At 36.4% G+C, this 20,754-nt stretch overlaps 2 protein-coding genes, 1 long non-coding RNA gene and 1 pseudogene across 4 annotated transcripts in view; 1 reads left to right on the top strand and 3 right to left on the bottom strand.

Moving 5' to 3' along the window:
- Positions 1-1,904: 1,904 nt before the first annotated feature.
- Positions 1,905-4,078, bottom strand: LOC145910560 (retinol dehydrogenase 14-like; annotated as a pseudogene). Its single transcript, XR_014403212.1, has 5 exons — positions 3,580-4,078; positions 3,209-3,347; positions 2,768-2,877; positions 2,370-2,538; positions 1,905-2,119 (listed from the first exon to the last, which is right to left on the bottom strand). The product of XR_014403212.1 is annotated as a retinol dehydrogenase 14-like (transcript).
- Positions 4,079-7,661: 3,583 nt separating this feature from the next.
- On the top strand, positions 7,662-8,814 carry LOC145910417 (uncharacterized). Its single transcript, XR_014403205.1, has 3 exons — positions 7,662-7,717; positions 8,381-8,525; positions 8,643-8,814. It is a non-coding gene; the product is annotated as an uncharacterized LOC145910417 (long non-coding RNA).
- On the bottom strand, positions 7,820-10,356 carry LOC145910416 (retinol dehydrogenase 14-like). Its single transcript, XM_082997536.1, has 6 exons — positions 10,175-10,356; positions 9,827-9,965; positions 9,518-9,627; positions 8,829-9,001; positions 8,365-8,571; positions 7,820-8,092 (listed from the first exon to the last, which is right to left on the bottom strand). Exons 1-6 carry the CDS (start codon positions 10,352-10,354, stop codon positions 7,993-7,995), a joined length of 909 nt encoding a protein of 302 aa, XP_082853662.1. The 5' UTR covers positions 10,355-10,356; the 3' UTR covers positions 7,820-7,992.
- A 470-nt stretch (positions 10,357-10,826) lies between these two features.
- Positions 10,827-20,754, bottom strand: part of LOC145912576 (WD repeat and FYVE domain-containing protein 3-like) — a 37,578-nt gene continuing 27,650 nt past the window's right edge. Inside the window, exons 48-68 of the mRNA XM_083000096.1 lie at positions 20,493-20,664; positions 19,801-20,227; positions 19,018-19,161; positions 18,718-18,859; positions 18,451-18,536; positions 18,107-18,248; positions 17,741-17,860; positions 17,344-17,461; positions 17,012-17,121; positions 16,546-16,699; positions 16,282-16,432; positions 15,940-16,081; positions 15,555-15,705; positions 15,135-15,298; positions 14,666-14,812; positions 14,043-14,225; positions 13,420-13,608; positions 13,150-13,212; positions 12,298-12,478; positions 11,759-11,870; positions 10,827-11,495 (exon numbers count right to left, since the gene is read on the bottom strand). Coding sequence (XP_082856222.1) covers positions 11,432-11,495; positions 11,759-11,870; positions 12,298-12,478; positions 13,150-13,212; positions 13,420-13,608; positions 14,043-14,225; positions 14,666-14,812; positions 15,135-15,298; positions 15,555-15,705; positions 15,940-16,081; positions 16,282-16,432; positions 16,546-16,699; positions 17,012-17,121; positions 17,344-17,461; positions 17,741-17,860; positions 18,107-18,248; positions 18,451-18,536; positions 18,718-18,859; positions 19,018-19,161; positions 19,801-20,227; positions 20,493-20,664 — 3,162 coding nt within the window. The 3' untranslated portion in view covers positions 10,827-11,431. The remainder of the gene's footprint in view (positions 11,496-11,758; positions 11,871-12,297; positions 12,479-13,149; positions 13,213-13,419; positions 13,609-14,042; positions 14,226-14,665; positions 14,813-15,134; positions 15,299-15,554; positions 15,706-15,939; positions 16,082-16,281; positions 16,433-16,545; positions 16,700-17,011; positions 17,122-17,343; positions 17,462-17,740; positions 17,861-18,106; positions 18,249-18,450; positions 18,537-18,717; positions 18,860-19,017; positions 19,162-19,800; positions 20,228-20,492; positions 20,665-20,754) is intronic.

Raw genomic sequence — 20,754 nt, 5'->3', positions numbered from 1 at the left:
GAGCTGGTGGGTAGTTTTAAATGTTTCCACATCTAAATTTTTGTTTGAGAAACTTTGTTATATTTACGTTAAATAGCACTTGAATTCGTTATGTAATTTAAGACGGATTTGAAACAGTTCTTGGCTATTAGAGTCCTGTACTATATTACGACATAGACCAGTGGTTCCCAAAGTGGGCGCCAGCGCTCCCCTGAGGGCTTTTGCATTCGTACGGGGGACGCTGGGTACCAAATGGGCGATTGGGGGGCGCTAGGAAATAAATGGGCGATTGGGGGGTGCTTATTGGTGGTGGGGCAAATTTTCTCTTATAGCGCAGGTCAGTGTTTCCCAACCGGTGGTACGTACCACTACTTGTACGCGACCGCATTCCAGGAGTACCTCTCCGTAGTTTGCGGGTTAAGTTGGGAATCACTGGGCCAAATGATTTAATCCAATTTTTTATGCTACTTCAAAAGAGCCTTTTCACGCATGCTGAACTAAAAGTTATTGATTCTGACGTCACAACGAATTTTATGTATGTCACAATGTGTCATCAATCAACGCTTAATAACCGCTATTCGAAAATGAGGATTTTCGGTGGTATGGTTTACTTGTTTTTAACTAGAGTTTGGTGTTGAAATATTAGAAATCAGACGAAATTGGTGTCATTCCACCAACCCCACCCATCCCATTAATTGACAAATACAAATAAATTCGTTGTGTTTTTTGTCTGTTCTGTTGAGGTGTTTGGGGGGCGGTACTGAAAAAAAGTTTGGGAAACACTGACATAGACCATGCTTGATTCAGCGTCAAAATTGTCAGATTACAATTAGTTGAAATTTGGGAATAAACTGACTAGTTAAATTTTATAAACTCGTGTTGGTAATTGGCTGATGATGCAAAAGTCTAGGGTTTCCTGGGGCTGCTAAAAGCCTGCAGTACAAATCCGAAAAGGTTTGAAGGACCGCATTTATATCAGCTTGACGTCTTCTTTCCGTCCAAATGAATCTCCACCACCCAATCAAAATGGAAAGGTGCTTTTGACCCTGCTTTCTAAAAAGCGTGTATTGCTCAATAAATAAGGTTTTCTAGTGCCTCAAAACATGGTGAGGTGAAGACACTTTTCCCTTCAACCAAAACTGTGAAACAACTCAAAACAGGTAAAGTGCAAGAAAGACTTCACAGGACTTGGTATTTACAATGGACTTAATGTTAGAGGTAAGGTGAAAAAGAACATAAAACCATTGTTATTTATTTCATATAATATTGGGACAAATGCATTGATTGGCTGAAAAATAAAAAAGGTAGTGTAATGAGGTTATAGGAAAAACATAATAAAACATTGTTTGTTACACAATAAATCAACACAAAACAAGTCCAAGAATTCATTGATTTTACCAAAGCAGGAAATTTTTTATACATGACATAATTATGTTCAGCTTAACTTTGTACAATGAAATTAAACAAATTAATATGCACACTGAATGTGTCCAGGCAGTACATTACAAGAAACACAGAATATATTTTTTATGCAATAAAACATTCATTCTTTGAGCTTGGTCATTTCCAAACTAATGTTCCACAGTCTTTCAGCATCAGCATCATTTTTTGCTGCTTTTGATTCATCTTCCATCTTGCAGTCGCTGATAAATGTATTAAGTTCATCATAGCATTAGCTAACTGTGTATGTGTTTTCACAACTGTTTCAGTCTTTTAATCTATAAAACTTATTAATGGACATAAAACCAAAAAAGCCACAAGATTGCTATCAGAGTCCAACAACTTTACGCCACTAAACAAATTAAATACATTGCACAGATGATCAACAAATTGATGGTCATTACTTGACCTTACATAAACTAAAGATTATATCTCACTTAACATGACTGGTCCTAATTTACCGGTTTTGAGAAGAAATTAATTACTCACCCAAAATATTTCCCAGTAACTCCATCTAACTCAGGAGCAACAGCACAATATATAGAAGTCTGCGCTCCTTCTTCAGGTGTTTTCCACTTTGTGAAAAATCGATGAAGTTTCAAAGCCTTCTTCATCAACCAACTTCCCGGTTCATCCTCGTATCTTTGAAGGTCAGTTTTCACAGCTCCTGGGTGGAGGCTGTTTACAGTGACACCACTTCCTGTTTTGATGAAGTATAAATTATTCTTTGGTTTATTTAATGATGCTGGGAAACTATTACTGAGTTTGACATTGAGGAGTAAATTTTTGTTTTAAAGCAGGTTCTTATAATTTACAGAAAACAGAAATTTAAACTGTTATACCTGTTATTAAAATACAATTTAAGGTAGCCTGTGCTTACAAATCATGGTACCTTGCATAGTTGTATGGTAAAAATGAACAATTTATTTTTCGAATACCGTGTTACTTACCCTCCAACTGTTTCGACAAGTATCTTGAATGAAGTACATTTGCAATTTTGCTTTGGCAATAAGCTCCCCATTGATCATAACTTTTTGTGGAGTTTAAGTTATCGAAATCTATGGTCCCATAGTTTATTGCTGAAGATGACACGACAACAATCCGGCTTGGAGCACTTTTCTAAAAACAAGAAAGGAAATTACTAAAATTACACATGCACTACACCCAAGTTTATTTTCAAACTATTATTATGGAAACAAATTGTTTCTGGCAATACTATGTGTATCTCTGCAAAAAAAGCCATAATATTTGCAAGCTGCAAATGTGTATCTCTTTTAACACTTTTTTTATATAAATGTACCTCATGCTTTGAGTAATATAATCCAAACTTAGCACAGTTTTGTTATACCTTAATTAAATCCAGTAAGAGATGAGTAAGAAGAAAATGTCCCAGATGGTTTACACCAAACTGTGTTTCAAATCCATCAGCAGTTTTGCCTTCAGGACACATCATAACACCTGCATACAAGCAAAGAACCAGAATTGATGCTTCATAAATAATAAAAGGACATTTTAAATGCACCACACTTAGCATGCAATTTTTGGACCTGCTTTCAGATTTAGATAAAGAAATTGGGCAATATGTTGCTTTCATTTGTCTTTGGGTAATTGTTGTTGGTTATGAAAAACTTTGCTAACTTATGTAGGAGTCAGATGACACAAGTTATAAAGTTTATTTTGTGAAAAAGTGATTTGGAATTAGCTTCACTATATTACATACACACAAGACACAACTTTAAATGTTGTTCAATATATACTTCCTGCGAAGTAAGTAATGAACAAACCATACCTGCATTATTGATGAGAATATCGAGTCTCTCTTCTGTTGCGTTTATGTCTTCAGCAAACTTCCTGATTGAATCAAATGAAGCAAGATCCAAACTTTTGACAACCACCTTGTCCTCAGGACATTTTGCTTCTTCTAAAACCTAAACATACAGTTACACAATGCACCAGATTTTAAAACCCCCAAAAAACAATGGATTTCCACCGAAAATGTAAAGTAACAAAGTACTCAGGATGAATGTAAACTTTGATATTTTATTCAATAAACTTAATTACTACAAAATAAACACAAATATGTGTAACAAATTGCATTTCATTGTTTTCTTGCTGGTACCATTAAGTAGAAGGAGCTATTCAGCTATATAAATATAATACCTTCTTTCTGGCCGTTTCCGCTTTTTCAGCATTTCTACAAGCAATAATAACTTTTGCTTCACGTTTGGCAAGATCCACAGCCGTGCACAAACCAATACCAGTATTTGCTCCAGTAATAATCACGGTTTTTCCAGACAATTAAACATTTTTCCAACTTCCTTCTTGCTTACTTGAACATGAACTCATTATGCAGCACCAATAGCTCCAGGTTTTTTAATCAGGTTGATATAAAAGTAACGTTATTGCGACAAAAGTTCACGCAACAGGCTATAACGTTAGGAAGTGATTTGTGGGTAAATAAATAAACATAACTGCTCTCGTTTGATGGTAGCATTTGCCATTTTATAGCAGGTAATATTATTATGATGACGATGAAACGCACAGAAAGTAAGTTAGTTTAAAAGTTTCAATTTTTAAATTCTGTTAGAATACAGCTTTAATGAGAATTGCTTGAAAGGGACTCGGTAACACACCCACTAACTTGCTGTTTACTACCCTGTACGTTTCGCGCCGTGCGCTGCTTTTTATGCAAAGAATGCTGCGTCACTGTGACAAGAAAAATCGGTGATGATGACATACTTGCTCAAAAAATCAAAACGAAACAATTTTTACGTTTTGCAGTAAGTATGTCACCATGGTATCACTATCGTTAAAACAATTACTTTAAAGGAAGTCATATCTTTCTATGTTCCATTGAAACTGTGGGTTCAAAGTTCGACTTGGATCATTTTACAATAAGCGCGTGCCAAATTTTGCACGCGTATGCTTTGAAAAAGGCACGCCTGCTGATTTCACCTAAAACATTAACCAAGTGTGAAAAAACGTAATATGAACTTCACTTGTTCAGTGAACCAAGTCTCCATGACAGGCTGTCGATAACCGTATATATAGGCCTACTTACTGAGTAAAACTGGTCCTTTTCCAAGTGTGATCCTTAATTGCGAGTTGTTTTAGATTTAGCAATGTCAAATCAAGCTTAAGCAAACGCGTATCTACCCCGGTAGTGGGCATGCGTGCGAAATGTAAGGGCCACACGAACAAACAGCGCTGAGCCTATCCTAAAATATTCTCCACCTGGGAATAATTTTGACAGGTGTCATCACCGGCGAGACTTCCTCCGCCGGATGGTGGACACAACGTTGGTTTCAATAAACACTTTCGAAACTTAAGTGCCAGAAGAGCAATTCCTATTAATTACTATGCCTGGCAGCAAAAAATAGCAGCACAATATTATCACAGAATCAGATTTGTAGCGAGAACGCTGGCAGACGAGAAACGACAAAACCACATTTAAATGCTTGTAAACGATAAAACCTGCGAACAGAAACATCAAATCAAAGCCAATAAAATCATTATGATATTGGAAAACTATTCCCGGAACCTAATGCAACTATATATAACTGCCACTACATTTCATCAACACATAATGAAGTTACCCCCAATTTATATGCAATGATACACATTCAACATTTTACATGATCGGGACTTTGCGTAGTCGCACTGTATGTTGGTCGCAGTTTTAATGGGTTGACGTCGGCCATATTTGATTGATACTGCAAGAGATATAGAAGGCAATCCCAACACTGTGTCTGCTTTTTAGGCCCCATGTAAGTGTCAAATCCTTCAACATCAAGTTTAGAAGGTTATCTGCATTAATACACATACTAAGTGATTTGAATTTTTGCCCAAAATAATTCCTGTGGATATTGACCCATGAAGGTCCACTGCAAAATGCCCCCTTGGGGCCCTTTAAGCAACTATCCTGCAACTAATTTGCAGGCCGGCCTAACATAAAATGACAAATTAAGTTATACTTCTGTGATTCAATTTTGAGCTTCGTAGGCATTGAGTGTAGGTATTGCAGGCATCGTAGGCATTGTATGCATTGAGTCTAGTACAATGCCTACAATGCCTACAATGCCTACAATGCATACAATACCTACAATGCCTGCAATGCCTACGATGCCTACAATGGGTTTTTAGAGGGGGTACCTCTAAATATACCGCGTTGGCAGGGTTGTCCGGGTCGGCAGGGTTGGCCAGGTAATACGGTATGCAGGATATGCTTTTAGGCCCCATCTCACAATTAAATCCTAAAAATTGAGTTTTAGAAGTCATTTGTCATTGTGCACCTGGTTACAGTTTCTCTTGTTTGCCAAAAACAATTGCCGGGTCTGATGACTCATGAAGGGGGACTACTATTGCTGAACAGAAAAAAAATTGATTGCAGCTCAATCATTAAGACAGCACATTGGGGGATTTTGCAAAGGCTAACTGCTAAATTGTCAGTCCACGGGGGGTACAAACAGCCCAGGGAGGGCCCCCAAAACAGTTACAAGACATATAATTCTTAATGAATTGTGTAGAGGAGGGTTGGTGGCTTCACTTAATCGCAAATGGAGGTAACTTTCCGTGATTCATTTTTTCACAAAACAAACCTACACTTTTTTCTGCTTTTTTGGTCAAAATAATGGCCAACAGAGGGTCAAAATGCCCCCGGGGGAGCAGTTAAAGTAGTTATCTCGATTATAAATTTGGCCAGAATTCCTAGTCAAGGGTCGGGACTAACAGAAAATCACAAATTGACCATACTTTCTGTGATTCATTTTTCCACAAAATCTACCTCAATATTTGGGTAGTTTTTCAGCTACAGGTTCAACAGCACCCTCTACCAATTTACTGCCTGACTAATAACCCTGAAAACCATAGTAAAACTGCCCCAAACACGCTGAAAATCGCCCTGGCAACAGCCTGTTCATCTGCGCTCATTCAACCAAAACACTGGCGCCCATGCATGACCCATTGCATTGTTACACATAATTTTACTCTGTTACGCAGGACAAAGTTCGAGAATGGCATTTCCCAACCGGGGAAGTCTTTTCCATAGAAATACAGAGATGCGGCCTTTAGGAGCTGACAGGGTTATAGGTAGTGATAGTGTTGTTTGCAGTGTAGATAAGTAAACGATTTTCGTTTGTCAAGTGAACCCTGCCAACCCTGTCAACCCTGCCGACCCGTTATATTTAGAGGAACGCAGAAATCCTGCATTTCCCTGTTAACTCTGCCGACCCGGACCACCCTGCCAACCCGGACCACCCTGCCAACCCTGCCGACCCGGACAACCCTGCCAACCCGGTATATTTAGAGGTACCCTTTTAGAGGGACCAAAAGTTAACTAGCTGACTGAAAAGGTCAAAACTGCACCAAATATACGCTAAATAACAGCACGTGCGCTCGTGCTCATTTAACCATAAATTTGACCTTTATGTATCACCGGTTGCTTTGTTACGAAATGACTTTCTTTATGACATAGGACGGGCATTCCCCGCAAGCAAAACTTTTTTATTATTAATACCGATATGCGGTCTTTAGCCCAAAATTTGCAAGAAGGCGTTAATAATTTGCCAAAACTCTTCCTCTTTAAAATAGCTTGGATCAAAACATGTTCCCACACTGACAAAATAAATGATCGAGGCAATAATTGAATGGCAGCTTCTGTAACAAACTATTGACAATAAAAGAACATATATGTTCCACATAAACAACCCAATTTAAATTTAACTCTACTGGGTAGTACGTGCATATACACACGCATAATAACACACAAACATTTGAGAAATACTGGCGTTCAGAAGACGTTGAGTTTTGCCATTATTTACCAAGTCGTTGCCGTCAGAGGGAACGTTCAATAATGCTGTGCAACTTACAAACCCCGAACATTCTCCGTGTATATATTGAAAATTACTGTAATTTCACCTGATGACGTCATCAGTTTACTGACACTGACCTTCTGTCACGCTTTAGCGTTTAAAGGGATGGCATATTTGTACGCGTACGTACTTGCATAGAACACTTTAATGCGTGCTTTGAGGAAGGTATTTGAGAAAGGGCGGAAGCTGTGACGTCACTCAACTGATGCGTGAAAATTATTTCTAGTTAATCAACCACAACAAAATAATCGTAACAAAACAGGGAAACCCCCAAAACAAAATTTCAGAACAGTTATTTGCTTCTGGCCACTAAATGTCGCACGTGAGCTGGTGTGTAGTTTTAAATGTTTCCACATCTTATTTTTTGTTTCAGAAAATTTGTTCTGTTTAAGTAAAGTTTGGTGTTGACAATGGACCAAATGTTAGAGGTAAGGTGACAATGAACTTAAAAGCATTGCCATTTATTTCATGTAATATTGGGACAAATGCATTGATTGGCTGAAAAAATATAAAAAGGTTGCAAGGGGTTACAGAACAGACATGATAAAAAAAATTGTTTGCCACACAACATAAGAATTCATTGATTTTACCAAAGCAGGAACTTTTTTAAACATGACATAATTATGTTTAGCTCAACTTTGTACAAATAAATTAAAAAAAATAATATGCACACTGAAAATAAATGTTTTATGCAATAAAACATTCATTCTTTGAGCTTAGTCATTTCCAAACTAATGTTCCACAGTCTTTCAGCATCAGCATCATTTTTTGCTGCTTTTGATTCATCTTCCATCTTGCAGTCGCTGATAAATGCATTAAGTTCATCATAGCATTAGCTAACTGTGTATGTGTTTACACAACTGTTTCAGTCTTTTAAGTAATGGACATAAAACTAAACAAGATTGCAATCAAAGTTCAACAACTTTATGCCACAAAACAAATTAAATATTTTATCTTTTGTGCAGATAGTTAACAAATTGATGGTCATTCCTTGAAAAAAAAAAAAAGAAATGGTATATCATACTTAATGTAACTGATCCTAATTTGGTGGTTTGAGAAGAAATTAATTACTCACCCAAAATATTTTCCAGTAACTCCATCTAATTCAGGAGCAACAGCACAATATATAGAAGTCTCTGCTCCTTCTTCAGGTGTTTTCCACGTTGTGCAAAATCGATGAAGTTTCAAAATCGTCTTCCACATCCAACTTCCCGGTTCATCCTCGTATCTTTGAAGGTCAGTTTTCACAGCTCCTGGGTGGAGGCTGTTTACAGTGACACCACTTCCTGTTTTGATGAAAAATTATACTTTAAACTTAAAACAACTAAAAAATATTTGATTTTAACATCACAGGAACTACAACTGGGTTTGAAATTGAGAAGTGGATTTTTGTTTTAACACAGGGAAAATTGTTTTCCTAAATTCACAGAAAACAGGAATTTAAAATTCTGCTTTTTATTAGAATTTAAGGGAGCCTTTTCTTAGAAATATTCCTTGCATAGTTAAAAAGAAACAACTTGTTTTCAAATACTGTATTACTTGCCTTCCAACTGTTTCGACAAGTACCGCGAATAAAGTACATTTGCAATTTTGCTTTGGCAATATGCTGTCCATGGATCGTAACTTTTGGTGGAGTTCAAGTCATCAAAATTTACAGAACCATGGTTAATTGCTGCCGATGACACGACAACAATGCGGCTTGGAGCACTTTTCTAAAACAAGAAATTACATTGCATAAAAACAGTTTTTCACAACCTTTTGTACTTGTTGTGCCACCAACAATTTGACCCATTATATTTTGTGTCGTTTTCTGTCCTACAGTAAACCCAACAAAAGGGCATTATTATGTTTGAATAATATAGTGCCAGTGTAATTAATGTGTCTTTGCTATGTGCCTATGTGGGTTGTACCTGTGGTATTACTGAGCACCTAAGTATGTGTTAATTACGCTCCTGGCATTAGTTGCATGTTGCGTTTGCCTACAAAACCAGCGGACCGTTTGTATCGACACACTTTAACTGTTTGTGGCTGAAGAATACAGCACATATGACTTTACAAGCAGTTTTAGCGAGTACTTTTTCTTTCATGTTTTTAAGTGTTAAGTGGTATTGTGTTTAAAATTTGCCTTCTTAAACCCTGATGAAGTTTTGCTGTACTTATTTTTTTTGCCAGAAGGTCAATTAGTTTGAAAATTTTTACATTACATGAACTGCAGCACAATATTTTACCTTCAATAAATCCATCAGTAGGTGTGAAAGAAGGAAATGTCCAAGATGGTTTACACCAAACTGCATTTCAAACCCATCAGCAGTTTTGCCTTCAGGACACATCATAACACCTTGAAACAAGCGAGGGGTTATTTGAAAGTTTACAATGGAATGATTTATAAATAATAAATAATAAACTTTTAATTGCACCACTGAGCATGCAATTTTCACACCAAGGAAAAGTATTTGAAATTATAAACTATTTAAGATAAAACTTTAAATGTTGTTCAATATATACTTCCTGCATAGTAAATAATGAACGAACCATACCTGCATTATTGATGAGAATGTTGAGTCTTTCTTCTGATGCGTTTATGTCTTCAGCAAACTTCCTGATTGAATCAAATGAAGCAAGATCCAGACTTTTGACAACCACCTTGTCCTCAGGACATTTTGCTTCTTCTAAAACCTAAACATACAGTTACACAATGCACCAGATTTTAAAACCAAAAAAGCAATGGATTTCCACCACAATATACGTAGAGTAATAAAGTACAAAGAAAGGTTGTCATCTTATATATTTTGTTCAATAAACTTTGTTACAATAAACACAAATGTGTAACAAACAGCATTTCATCTGTTAATGCTACCAAATTTAAGAAGCTACATAATTGCTACCTTCTTTCTGGCTGTTTCTGCTTTTTCTGCATTCCTGCAAGCAATAATAACTCTTGCTTCACGCCGTGCAAGATCCACAGCCGTGCACAAACCGATTCCAGTGTTTGCTCCAGTAATAATCACAGTTTTTTCAGACAATTTAACATTTTTCCAACTTCCATCTTGCTTACTTGAGCTCATTTTTTAACACTCAAAATACGTCCACGTTTTCTGATGAACCTGTTAAAAAACACGAACTTATAAAATCATTCATTGTTATATTATCTTGCATTTAATTAATCCAACATAGTTATCTAGAATTTAGATTACTATTCACCATTTTGTGTTGGGTAAATTTATAAAAACAGTTGCTTTTTTACTATCAAAACTATGGCACGCACATCGAAAGCAAAGTTCATGAGCATCTAATTTACTGTTTACATTGTAACTGCGCACGTTCAAATCGCGTGTTGCTTTTTTGCCAATCATGCTGCGTCATCTTGATAAATAATTGATCGCTGACGAACATTTGCTCAAAAAGTACGAAACCAAGCCACGCCTTTCCACGTCGTATAAAAACTGTGGGTCCAAAGTCCAACTTGGTTTATTGGTTGTGCACAGTAGACTGTTCAAGACCAAACATTTAAAAGGTTCAAAACCACTGTTTCTTATTGTGAAATGACACTACAGGATACAATATTGATTTGTGTTCACAACAAGTTGCATGGTTTTCTGTGGGTTGGGTTTTAATTAAAATGAAAGTTAAAGGAGAAATATTACCTGGATAAAATCCATGCAATTCCGCAAGCAAGTTTGTTTATTCATATGCAAATAAACATAACAATTATCACAGGATCAGATTTGTAGCAAGAACGCTGGCAGACGAGAAACGACAAAACCACATTTAAAACCGTTGTGAGCAGCAGACAGCATATGAAAGTAGAAGGGCGCCGTCTGGCGGACTACGTAGCAGAGTTGAGAAATACTAAGCGTATGGGAAAGAAACAAGTGTAGACAGTGCACATATCTGATATAAATAAAACGGTCAACGGGAGCACAACGAGGCGCGGCGAGCAGAGAACTTGGATTTGCATAAAACACTGAAAAACAAGAACCGCGTTCCAATTTACGACGTCAACTGCATTCGTTTATTCGCGCACAATCATATTATGACGTACGACGGCTAAAAAACAAAAATGCTTCGCAATCCATAAGTAAGCCCGGACTTGCGGAGCGGGGGCTTCCCTTTATTGCACCGTGATGACGTAACGCGTGACGTCACGTAGAGGTCCAGACGAATATGCGGCCGTCCTCGTCACCAACATAGAGTTTCTGTTGATCTCTGAATAAGAAATGGAATAATTTCGTAAAAGATGACCAAGGATTAAAGGAGAAACGAAACAAATAAAGTTTAAATGATTGAACCAACTTTATTAATTAATTGAAATATAACACGAATTGGTTGAACGCAAAATACTTGGTCTACTTGTAAGCAAGCCTTGTCAGGCACATTCACAGAATTCGGTTAAATGTTTGAAACGACAGCTTCGTCTATGTTTATCTTCGAGTTATAGGTTTCCTTTCCAGTTTTAAAATTTCACGAACCTTGACGAAGAAATGCTCGTGACCTTGGGAAGAGGAGAATGACCTGAAAAGTTAGGACTTCTCGCCATTTCCAACTTTCCTTTCAACACCAGTTGTTGCTTCCAAGCGTAACCTGGACACCAATATAAACGTGGAGTTGGTTAAATTGCAACAAAACACATCAGCACCTCAATATAATGGCGCAACAATTTAAGTCTTTGGGCCTAAATAATACCTTCAACTTTTTTGGGGGAAAAGTGTTGTGCAAATACAGAAATCTTATATTTTTACCATGACTTGTCGATTAATTTCTATGCTCAAACATATATATATATATTCAGGATTGTTTTGGATGAGAGGGGGGATTCCCACAGAAGAGAACTTTGTTAAAAAAATTGCGCAGTTTTGATATTAGAAACTACTTTATCAATTGTAAGAGTCTCGTTTCTCCCATTACTATACAGACATAAACATAATATTTACAAATTAAAAAGGTGAATTTAGCTTTGAATATCTTTCGGGTACATTGAGAAAAGTATGTTAATCAGCACTGAACTAACCTGTCGTCGTTGTTTTGTTGTCAGAGTTCGGTGGTGGAGTTTCTTGGATGACTTCGACCTTGGGAACATCGCTCCATGGCAGCTCTGTCACTTCACCAATCGATGTGAGAGATACGGTATCGGGGTTGGCCGACAGAAGACCTGGAACTTGTTGTCTCAAATTGAACGGTCCATTCTCGTTCTGAAACGAGCAGAAACACAGTTTAAAGTGTGACAGCAGAAAAATAATTTAAAGTGTGACAGCAGAAACATAGTTTAAAGTGTGACAGCAGAAACATAGTTTAAAGTGTGACAGCAGAAAAATAATTTAAAGTGTGACAGCAGAAACATAGTTTAAAGTGTGACAGCAGAAACACAGTTTAAAGTGTGACAGCAGAAACCCAGTTTAAAGTGTGACAACAGAAAAATAATTTAAAGTGTGACAGCAGAAACATAGTTTAAAGTGTGACAGCAGAAAAATAATTTAAAGTGTGACAGCAGAAACATAGTTTAAAGTGTGACAGCAGAAAAATAATTTAAAGTGTGACAGCAGAAACATAGTTTAAAGTGTGACAGCAGAAACATAGTTTAAAGTTTGACAGCAGAAAGGTGAAAACCAATCAAGGTCAAATTGTTCCATAGACGTTGGATCGAATATTGCGGATAAATTTCATGAGTTTTTTAAATTGAAATTTCATAGAATTTTTTTTAATTTGAAACTTTACAGTTAATTTAAACAAAATTTATCAGTGGTTTAAACAAAAACATTTGAAATCGCATTTTAAATAATGACAAAAGTCTTGATTTTTTACACAAGTTTATTGCTACTTGTACATAGACATATGCTTACAATTTGCTTACATAACAACTCACCTTCCCGTCGATGTTGAGAATGTCTGCGGTTTCCGGGACTTTTAAATGATCCAGAGACCAAAACTAAAAAACAACAACGAACTTTAAAAATCATGCGAGATTTTCCGAATATTCCAACAGCAAAATTCGAGACAGATTCGCAAACACATTTCCATTTCAATTTGAAAAAAAACACACAAAAAAAACAGCAGGGAAAATATCGATAAGAGGAAATGGACACCGAACCGGACGGACAGCGCCAACTTTTAGCAAACTACATCAACCACTAACCCTGACGTAACCATCTGCATGTCCAGTGGCGATCACAGCCTCACAATCCCAGTCGTTGAGATTGCAAATGGAGAGAGCTGTTATCTTCTGGTGTCTCGCATTCGACGAGAGAGCGCTTGCTTGTGTTATCAATTGTCCGTTGATCGACCACAGACTGATGTCAGCTCCGGAACACGTAACAATGGCACCCTGGAACAAGTGTTCAATGATATGAGAATTAAAACGAGTTGGGAAGTGTTCAAGTTGTTGGAAGTGTTAAACAATAACATAGCTCTATATGAACAAGCGGCACTCAACCAAGACAACACAATTAAAAATTCAAAACACAAAAGAAAATAATCCAATTAGGTCTTAAATTAGTTTTAGTTTTACTTTCGTGTTCTTCCACAATTAAAAACGTAAAAAACAACTTACTAAGTACCCCCTGTTTATTTTTAGTTTAAAAGTTTTAATTTTAATAAAATTTTGACGGTCACGACCTTCAAACGTTTATTACGCAATTATTTGTTTTTTTCTTCTTTAGTTTACGATACAAAAAAATTCTTAGGACTTTAAAAAAAACACGATTTTAAAAGATATTCAAATTGCGAAAATAAACAATGGAGAAACCAAACAATTCCCACCGTTTTCTCGTTGATGGAGATGTGGGAGATGGGAGCTGATGGAATGTTTACAAGTTGACGAACGAAAGCTAGATGGTTCAAATCCCACAGGATGCACAAACCTTCTTCATCCCCCGATACAATGATCCCATAAGCAGCACACGCACATATACTCGTCACTGGTTGTGTGTGCCCGTACAACGACTACAAACAGCCGAGGGAACGGTAAATCGCAAGAAATGTTCGCACACTTTTACTGTAGCAGATTCATAAAATACACCAATTCACATTTTTACCGCAACATTTATTTTCAATCATGACATTGTAGGAAATAGTGCAGTATGTAAAAAAAATGAATATTAATCTTTATGTGCACACATTACATGAAATTTCTTCAACTACAGATATTTTTAACATCGGGTAAAATAAACTACTTTCTGCAGCTTCTTACATGGGTTTAGTGCAACATTCGTCTTAATATAATGATATTGAAGCTAAAGATGTGAAAAAGTGGCCCAAAAATATGATTGAAATTATTACAAACATTTTAGTGGAACATTCGTCTTAATATAATGACAATGCAGCTAAAGATGTGCAAATATGGCTCAAAAATATGAGTGAAATTATTGCAAACGACGACCGACCTTAGCAAGGATCATTCCCTTGTTCCGATCTTTTACAGCAGGGATTTTCCAAACGTGGACAACCGTGTTTTTATCTCCAGTGATGAATAAAGTTTCGGTCGCCATGCAAGCACACAGGATTTCGCCACAGCTGAGATTTTCAAATATCTGCGATGTACAAAAGATTCATTTTTAAAATCAACCCCACTCACATAAAACCCACCTAAAAACAAACGCATTGTGTTCAACGTGATATGTGGGGGAAAGAAACAAATTTATCATTAAAAGCCGGTGCGGCGAACGTCGGGGTCACCAGAACAGCTTTATTTTGATTCACATATAATGATATTGTCACGCGTATAATGCAACATCGTGGGTGATAGTCACGTGTTAGGGCCAATGTGCGATCTTCCTGCCAGCAGTCGGTTATATTGCAAATTACACTGTGTCTAACAGCAAAACGAAATTCCAACGTCATCACAAAACTCACCTGTATTGGTTTCTCGCTTTCATAATATCCGACTCTGATGCTTCGATCGTTGTGATTCCATGACAGATACCGGGTGTTCTGCGGTGGAATTAACAATTTCCCACCTTCCGTCACCAGAACTCCTCGATCGTTCGGTAGAATTTGACCGACAACAGCGTTCAACTCTACACCATGGTAAGAAGAGATTCGGTAAATTGCATTAACACCGATACTAACAGTTGCTTATAAGGAACGTGAATTCTCCTGGTCAAACGTTTTGTGCAAGCGCGATACTTTTACCGTATCATAAACGAAATACCCCACTTATATTTGCACTATGATTACTGTGACAATTACCAAATTATGTGAAACTGGCAATACATCCAAAATTAAAGCATTTTTGCATCTATTCTTTTCCATTTATTTTTTTGACAAATTCACCTTTCACAGGATTTGTGGATTGTTTCAGATTTTCCAGGTTTCGGTAAAACACTTTGTCGTTTGAGTTGTTCGACGTTGAAACTTCTGGTGGAATCTTCAACCACTTTCCTTTCTTCTGGGGATGAGGTCGCTTGAAAAGTTGTTTTGGAATCTGCAAAAAAACACATTCATTTTGGTGCTTTGAAATCAACCTTTCCGCCTATTATGTGAATAAAATATTATTAGAACAGGTATTTCAATGAAGCATAAAGTCAGCATATGTGTTGTTTACAAATTGGAAATATTAGCTTGCCAAGGATCACTGATACTTGTTAAAAGGTTATTTTGTAGTGTTGCTGTCTACTGTATGTTTTCTGGCATAGATTATCATCAATGTTTTACGAACCTGTCCAAAGTTGTTGATGAAACCGATCGTCGCATTTCTTTTCAACGGATCTTTTATTGAATAAATGTCAACTTCACCTTCATAGAAAAGATGGTGGAAGACATTGTGAGATTCCAATGCAGTTTCTCCCTGTTGTTTGCATCTGTTGGAAATATCATAAGTGAGTAATTTGCCAGAAACCAATCCCCAGGGTGATGAATACACAAAAGAAAAACACAATAAACTCTAAAAATTGATGACATTTGTTTGGAATTTTTGCAAAACATTGCTTCACATGAGAAGTTCATCTCTTATTTTGTCGAATATAGGATTTTAAATGCAAAAAAGTCGATTAACTTTTACCCAAATATGAGGTCGATCCACTCATGCAAATGTGCAGACACATAGTCACACTCTAGTGCTTCCCTGTGGGCTCGGATGAACTCATGGGGACTCCCTTTTGCCCACACAGGTAGGATGACATCATCCAACTTTACTCCATTCTGTTTCTGACCTAAATTCACAAAAAAACTATAATGAACACCAAAATTAACCAAATAAATCCTTAAATTTCTCAAAAAAATCTTTAAACTTTGAATCAAACCAACACAATTTTGTTTTTCTCACCAAGATCGAAACGATTTGTGTTGAGGAGAAATTCAGGCAAGTAGAAAAATTCGGGGATAAGTTCTTTGATGTCGGCCATGTTTTTCTGGCTGGCTGATATCCAACTATCTTTAATGCTGTGAAACATGCGATCGGCCAAATCAAAGTGACCTCCCTGCGTTAAAAACAGCAAACATAAAACACGGTTTGCTTTGATTAAAACATTAGTAGTTAAAACACACATTAAACATTTCACAAAAATAACCGTGGTAAAAGTAATTAACTTAGTGGATGGTTCAGGTGAATAAAACCATATTGTATAAAATACATAAAAAACAACAAAAAGCACCATTGTTGTTTGTAAATATAAATGAAACATTATTATTTGACAACTCAGTATTCACATTTTGAAAAACTCTTTTAAGGTGAATTTTTGAAAACCATCGAGCAGTGATATAAAAATAATTCCTAAAATAAAACAACGAACCTGTAGTCGAAGAAAATGTTGTGTGAACGGTTCCATCCTGACAAGATATGAAGCAACGATCATAGCTGAGGAATAATGGGTCCCGTAGTGGTACGGAGGTGTCTCAATAGCTGCTCATACAAAGTTTATGATTTTTATGTTAGAAACTTAAGGTGCAATGAACTGACTGATTGCTGGGACAAACAACTTTGACACACACACAAAATAAATCTTCCCGAAATTTAAACCCACAAAAAACCTGTAGTTTTCACTTATATTCATTCAATTCCTATCAATGTGAAAATATTTCAACACCAGCTTCCAAACATGATTCAATGTACAAACATAACTACCTCCCAATTCTTCCCAGTCTCTGTATCTCTTCTTGTATTGCTCTAATCTAGATGACGACTGGGCTCCCATTGGCTTGCTGAAGTCTCGAAATGTTGCAGGGTCCGTTAAATCCAACACCTTAAAATTAAAAAGGTTTTGAATACTATAAAACACAATGTAAATTAGAATAAAAAAACGGATCAATTTAAAAACCAAAGAGCCCTGGCAGGCTGTCAATCACACACCATATCGATATGAATATATGTTAAATTCCACAAAGTGATCTGTGGACAGCTCAGATGTATTTTTACTGTAAAGTACATTTGATATGCCTATAATACATGTGCAGTACAAAAAATAACACAACTCCAGTACAAAATAATTAAAAATCTATACGTCCACATTGAAATTGGTTACCTCGGAAGTGTAGTCACATACAACCCATGGAAAGACCGGATACTGCATGAGATCGTTGTAAGATCTTCCAGCCAATGTGTTGAGATGCATCAAGTATTGGAAGTTGTTAATTTCACCTCTCTGCATTATAAAAAACAAGAATCAGTAAAAGCTGAAATACAAACACTCCCGTTTGCTGTTTGCAATTGAAACAGATTTTGAAACTTAAGTAACAAGAATTTGGCACTGGAAAGAAACCCCAATTTGTAAAACACCAAAAGTCAAAAAAACCGTCCAACATTTTGAACAATCATTAAAAACTAACAAGAAATCATCTCAGGCAATCTTTTTAACAAATAGTTCGAAAAACACAAGAAAATTCCATACCTCCCATCTGCTTGTGACAGTTTTTTCACCGATAATATTGCTTAACAAAGTTGGTCCTTGTTGTTCGATGTTTAAACCACTTCGTTGACCGGAAATCGAATCTTTGCCACGATCGGACAGTGAAGTTGCATATGATAAAAATCTAAACAAAAGTACAATTAATTGCAACAACTTTTCCCTTTGATAAAATATTTCCACTGTATAGATAATAGTCATCAAAAAATATATGTAACAGAAAATTTTAAAATATTTTCTGTGTTTATAATAAAACCTGCCAGTGCCACAAACACTTTTGGTACGAGCAATATATGAGGATTTATGGACTAATTATAAAAAAAGCCTACTTGTTGTAAACTTTGGTTCTTGTCCCTTGCGGAAAAACAAGAAGGTAATTTCTGCCGTCACTGTTGAAAATCTCCAGTGCAATGTTCTGTAAGTTTATTCATGTTAATATTGCTGACCACTTCACCACAAACAAGAAGGAAAAATTTCATATTTTTTCAGAGTTTATTTCTTCAACTTGAACAAGATTCACATGAGGTTTTTTATTGTGCTGTTATTGGTTAAAATTGATTTTTCTCTAATAATAAGTGGAGTTGACAACTAATTACCTGCAGGAGATACCTTCTCTTGTGAACTTCCTTGATATCTTCATATGAAAATTTGCTGCACATTCTGTTTGCGAGATTATCGATGGCGCTTCCTTCACAATCCTGGCTTGAGCGCGACGCAGAAGGAATGATCGGTTCATGTCTGCAGTTGTTTAAAACATGTGTTTGCTTCAAGCAAGGTGTCTTTAAATTGTTTAACAAAATATAGGAAAATTTCCATGTGTGACTTTAAAGGAAACAGCAGATACCGAGTCGGTCGTATTTTCTTAGTGTGTGACATCAAACCACACAACAACTCACTCTCCAGACAGAAGTGAAATATCCCGGATTTCTCGACTTTTCAGCATCGTAAATCCATCTATGATGTAATAATGATCTCGACCAAAAAGAAGCAACCCCTCATAAACGTCGAGACCTTGGATGCGAGCAGATCGAAACATGTTTCTGAAACATCAGAAATAAAGATTGTGAACCATGCGGTAACTGGAACTATGGAACAAATATGTTCGTCCTTCTCACACAATTAAATATTGACCAGGTTTACCTTAAAGAAGCCTGGAATATCAGGTGAAACGTTGGACAATAACAGTTACGTTTAACTGTGCCAGATAGACATGATATTAAAATACAATTTGCCTGGCAGCAACACAGTTTTATGATAATGTTGGATACATTACCAAATGAAATAGTTTATGACGGTTTTTTTGGGGGTCACAAGCAGAAACTGTATGGATGGTACAGGAATTTACTGAAAATGTTTTTCTTTGGCTGTTTTTTGCTTGCCTTCTATGTTTTTTTTTAAGGATGATCAAGGTGTCACAGGCTCTAGAGCACTCCTGTAGGTTGACATGATTAAAATTGTTTGCATGAAGTTTGGAAATGTGTTAACAAAACTTGGCAATAACAAATATTTTTCAAATATAAACTTGTGTTTGCCATTTTATTCATTACTGTATTTTAACACTCTCCACAGTTTCTAGTGAACAATCTACGCAAAATGTAAGAAACAAACTAATTGCATCTTATCCAGATGCATGTTTCCATTGGAGCATCGTTTCGTTTTTAAAATCATTAATTTCTCACCTAATTTTTTCCCCTTTCTCCAGAAGCTTGAGAATAGTTTGGTTGTCGGGTTTCTCGTGTTCCGGATTCTGATCCACCAGACTCGACATTGACTCAGACGTCGGTAGATCACCTTCTGCCGTTTGTTCCATTGAACCACTTCTATCCACATTTTCTTGGATGTTGTTATCGACCGACTGACTGTCGAGTTTATCCGGATCGTCTGATTGGTCGGCAGTTCCGTCTTCCTCTACTTTACCACTGGATTGTCGTTTCTTCTTTTTTCTTTCCAGTGTCGACGTGGTTTGAATAATGAGTCCACACATGCTGCAAACTTGCACTTCTTCAGATGTTGAGTTTGCAACGAAAACTGAGTCGTCTTTTTTATCGTCTGATTGACACTTTGAACAGATGTTTAGGAGGACTGCTTCCTCACTTCCAGAAGTGTCTGAAACACATAAGTCATTGTTTGGGAAACCTGTAAGATTTCTTGTGCAAAAATTGAAATAGGTGCATTTCGAAGTCTTACACAACAAATCTTTTTTAATTTAATCACCTTAAATATGTGCATCATTTCAAAAATCATAACACCAATTTAAAACTATTCCGTTTTTTTGTAAAAGTATAAATATTGACTATAGTTGTAAAAAATATATTGAATAATCCCAATTGGAAACAAAAATGTTTGGGAATTATGTTTTAATTTTTTTTACCATTTGAAGTTTTTTCTTCTATGTTTTCCTGTTTTTCAGGTTGTGGGAGAGAAAGCAGTGGTTTCTGGTTTTGTTTCAAAGCATCAGGATCAAAATAGGGGGAAAGACAGTTTTTGCGACGATAATATTCCCAACTATCCTGACTTGTTGGTTTTTTGTGCTTTGACCTCAACTTAAACATAAAACACAAGGTGATATTATTTTTGAATACAAATTTGTGTAGAAAGTTGGAGCAGTGTAACAAAACTGTGTTAAACTTATT

This window comes from Ascidia mentula, chromosome 8 (assembly GCF_947561715.1).
Source record: "Ascidia mentula chromosome 8, kaAscMent1.1, whole genome shotgun sequence".
Lineage (NCBI taxonomy): Eukaryota > Metazoa > Chordata > Ascidiacea > Phlebobranchia > Ascidiidae > Ascidia > Ascidia mentula.
Note: the sequence above shows the minus strand (reverse complement) of the source record. Positions and strands in the feature narration are given on the sequence as shown.

Bases quoted from the DNA above. Each gene is read 5' to 3' on its own strand.
- LOC145910416 (XM_082997536.1), bottom strand. From the start codon at position 10,354: ATGAGCTCAAGTAAGCAAGATGGAAGTTGGAAAAATGTTAAATTGTCT. The intron at 9,966-10,174 runs GTAGCAATTATG...CTGTATGTTTAG, and splicing joins CAGAAACAGCCAGAAAGAAG to GTTTTAGAAGAAGCAAAATG. The intron at 8,572-8,828 runs GTAATACAGTAT...CAAAACAGGAAG, and splicing joins TCGAAACAGTTGGAAGGCAA to TGGTGTCACTGTAAACAGCC.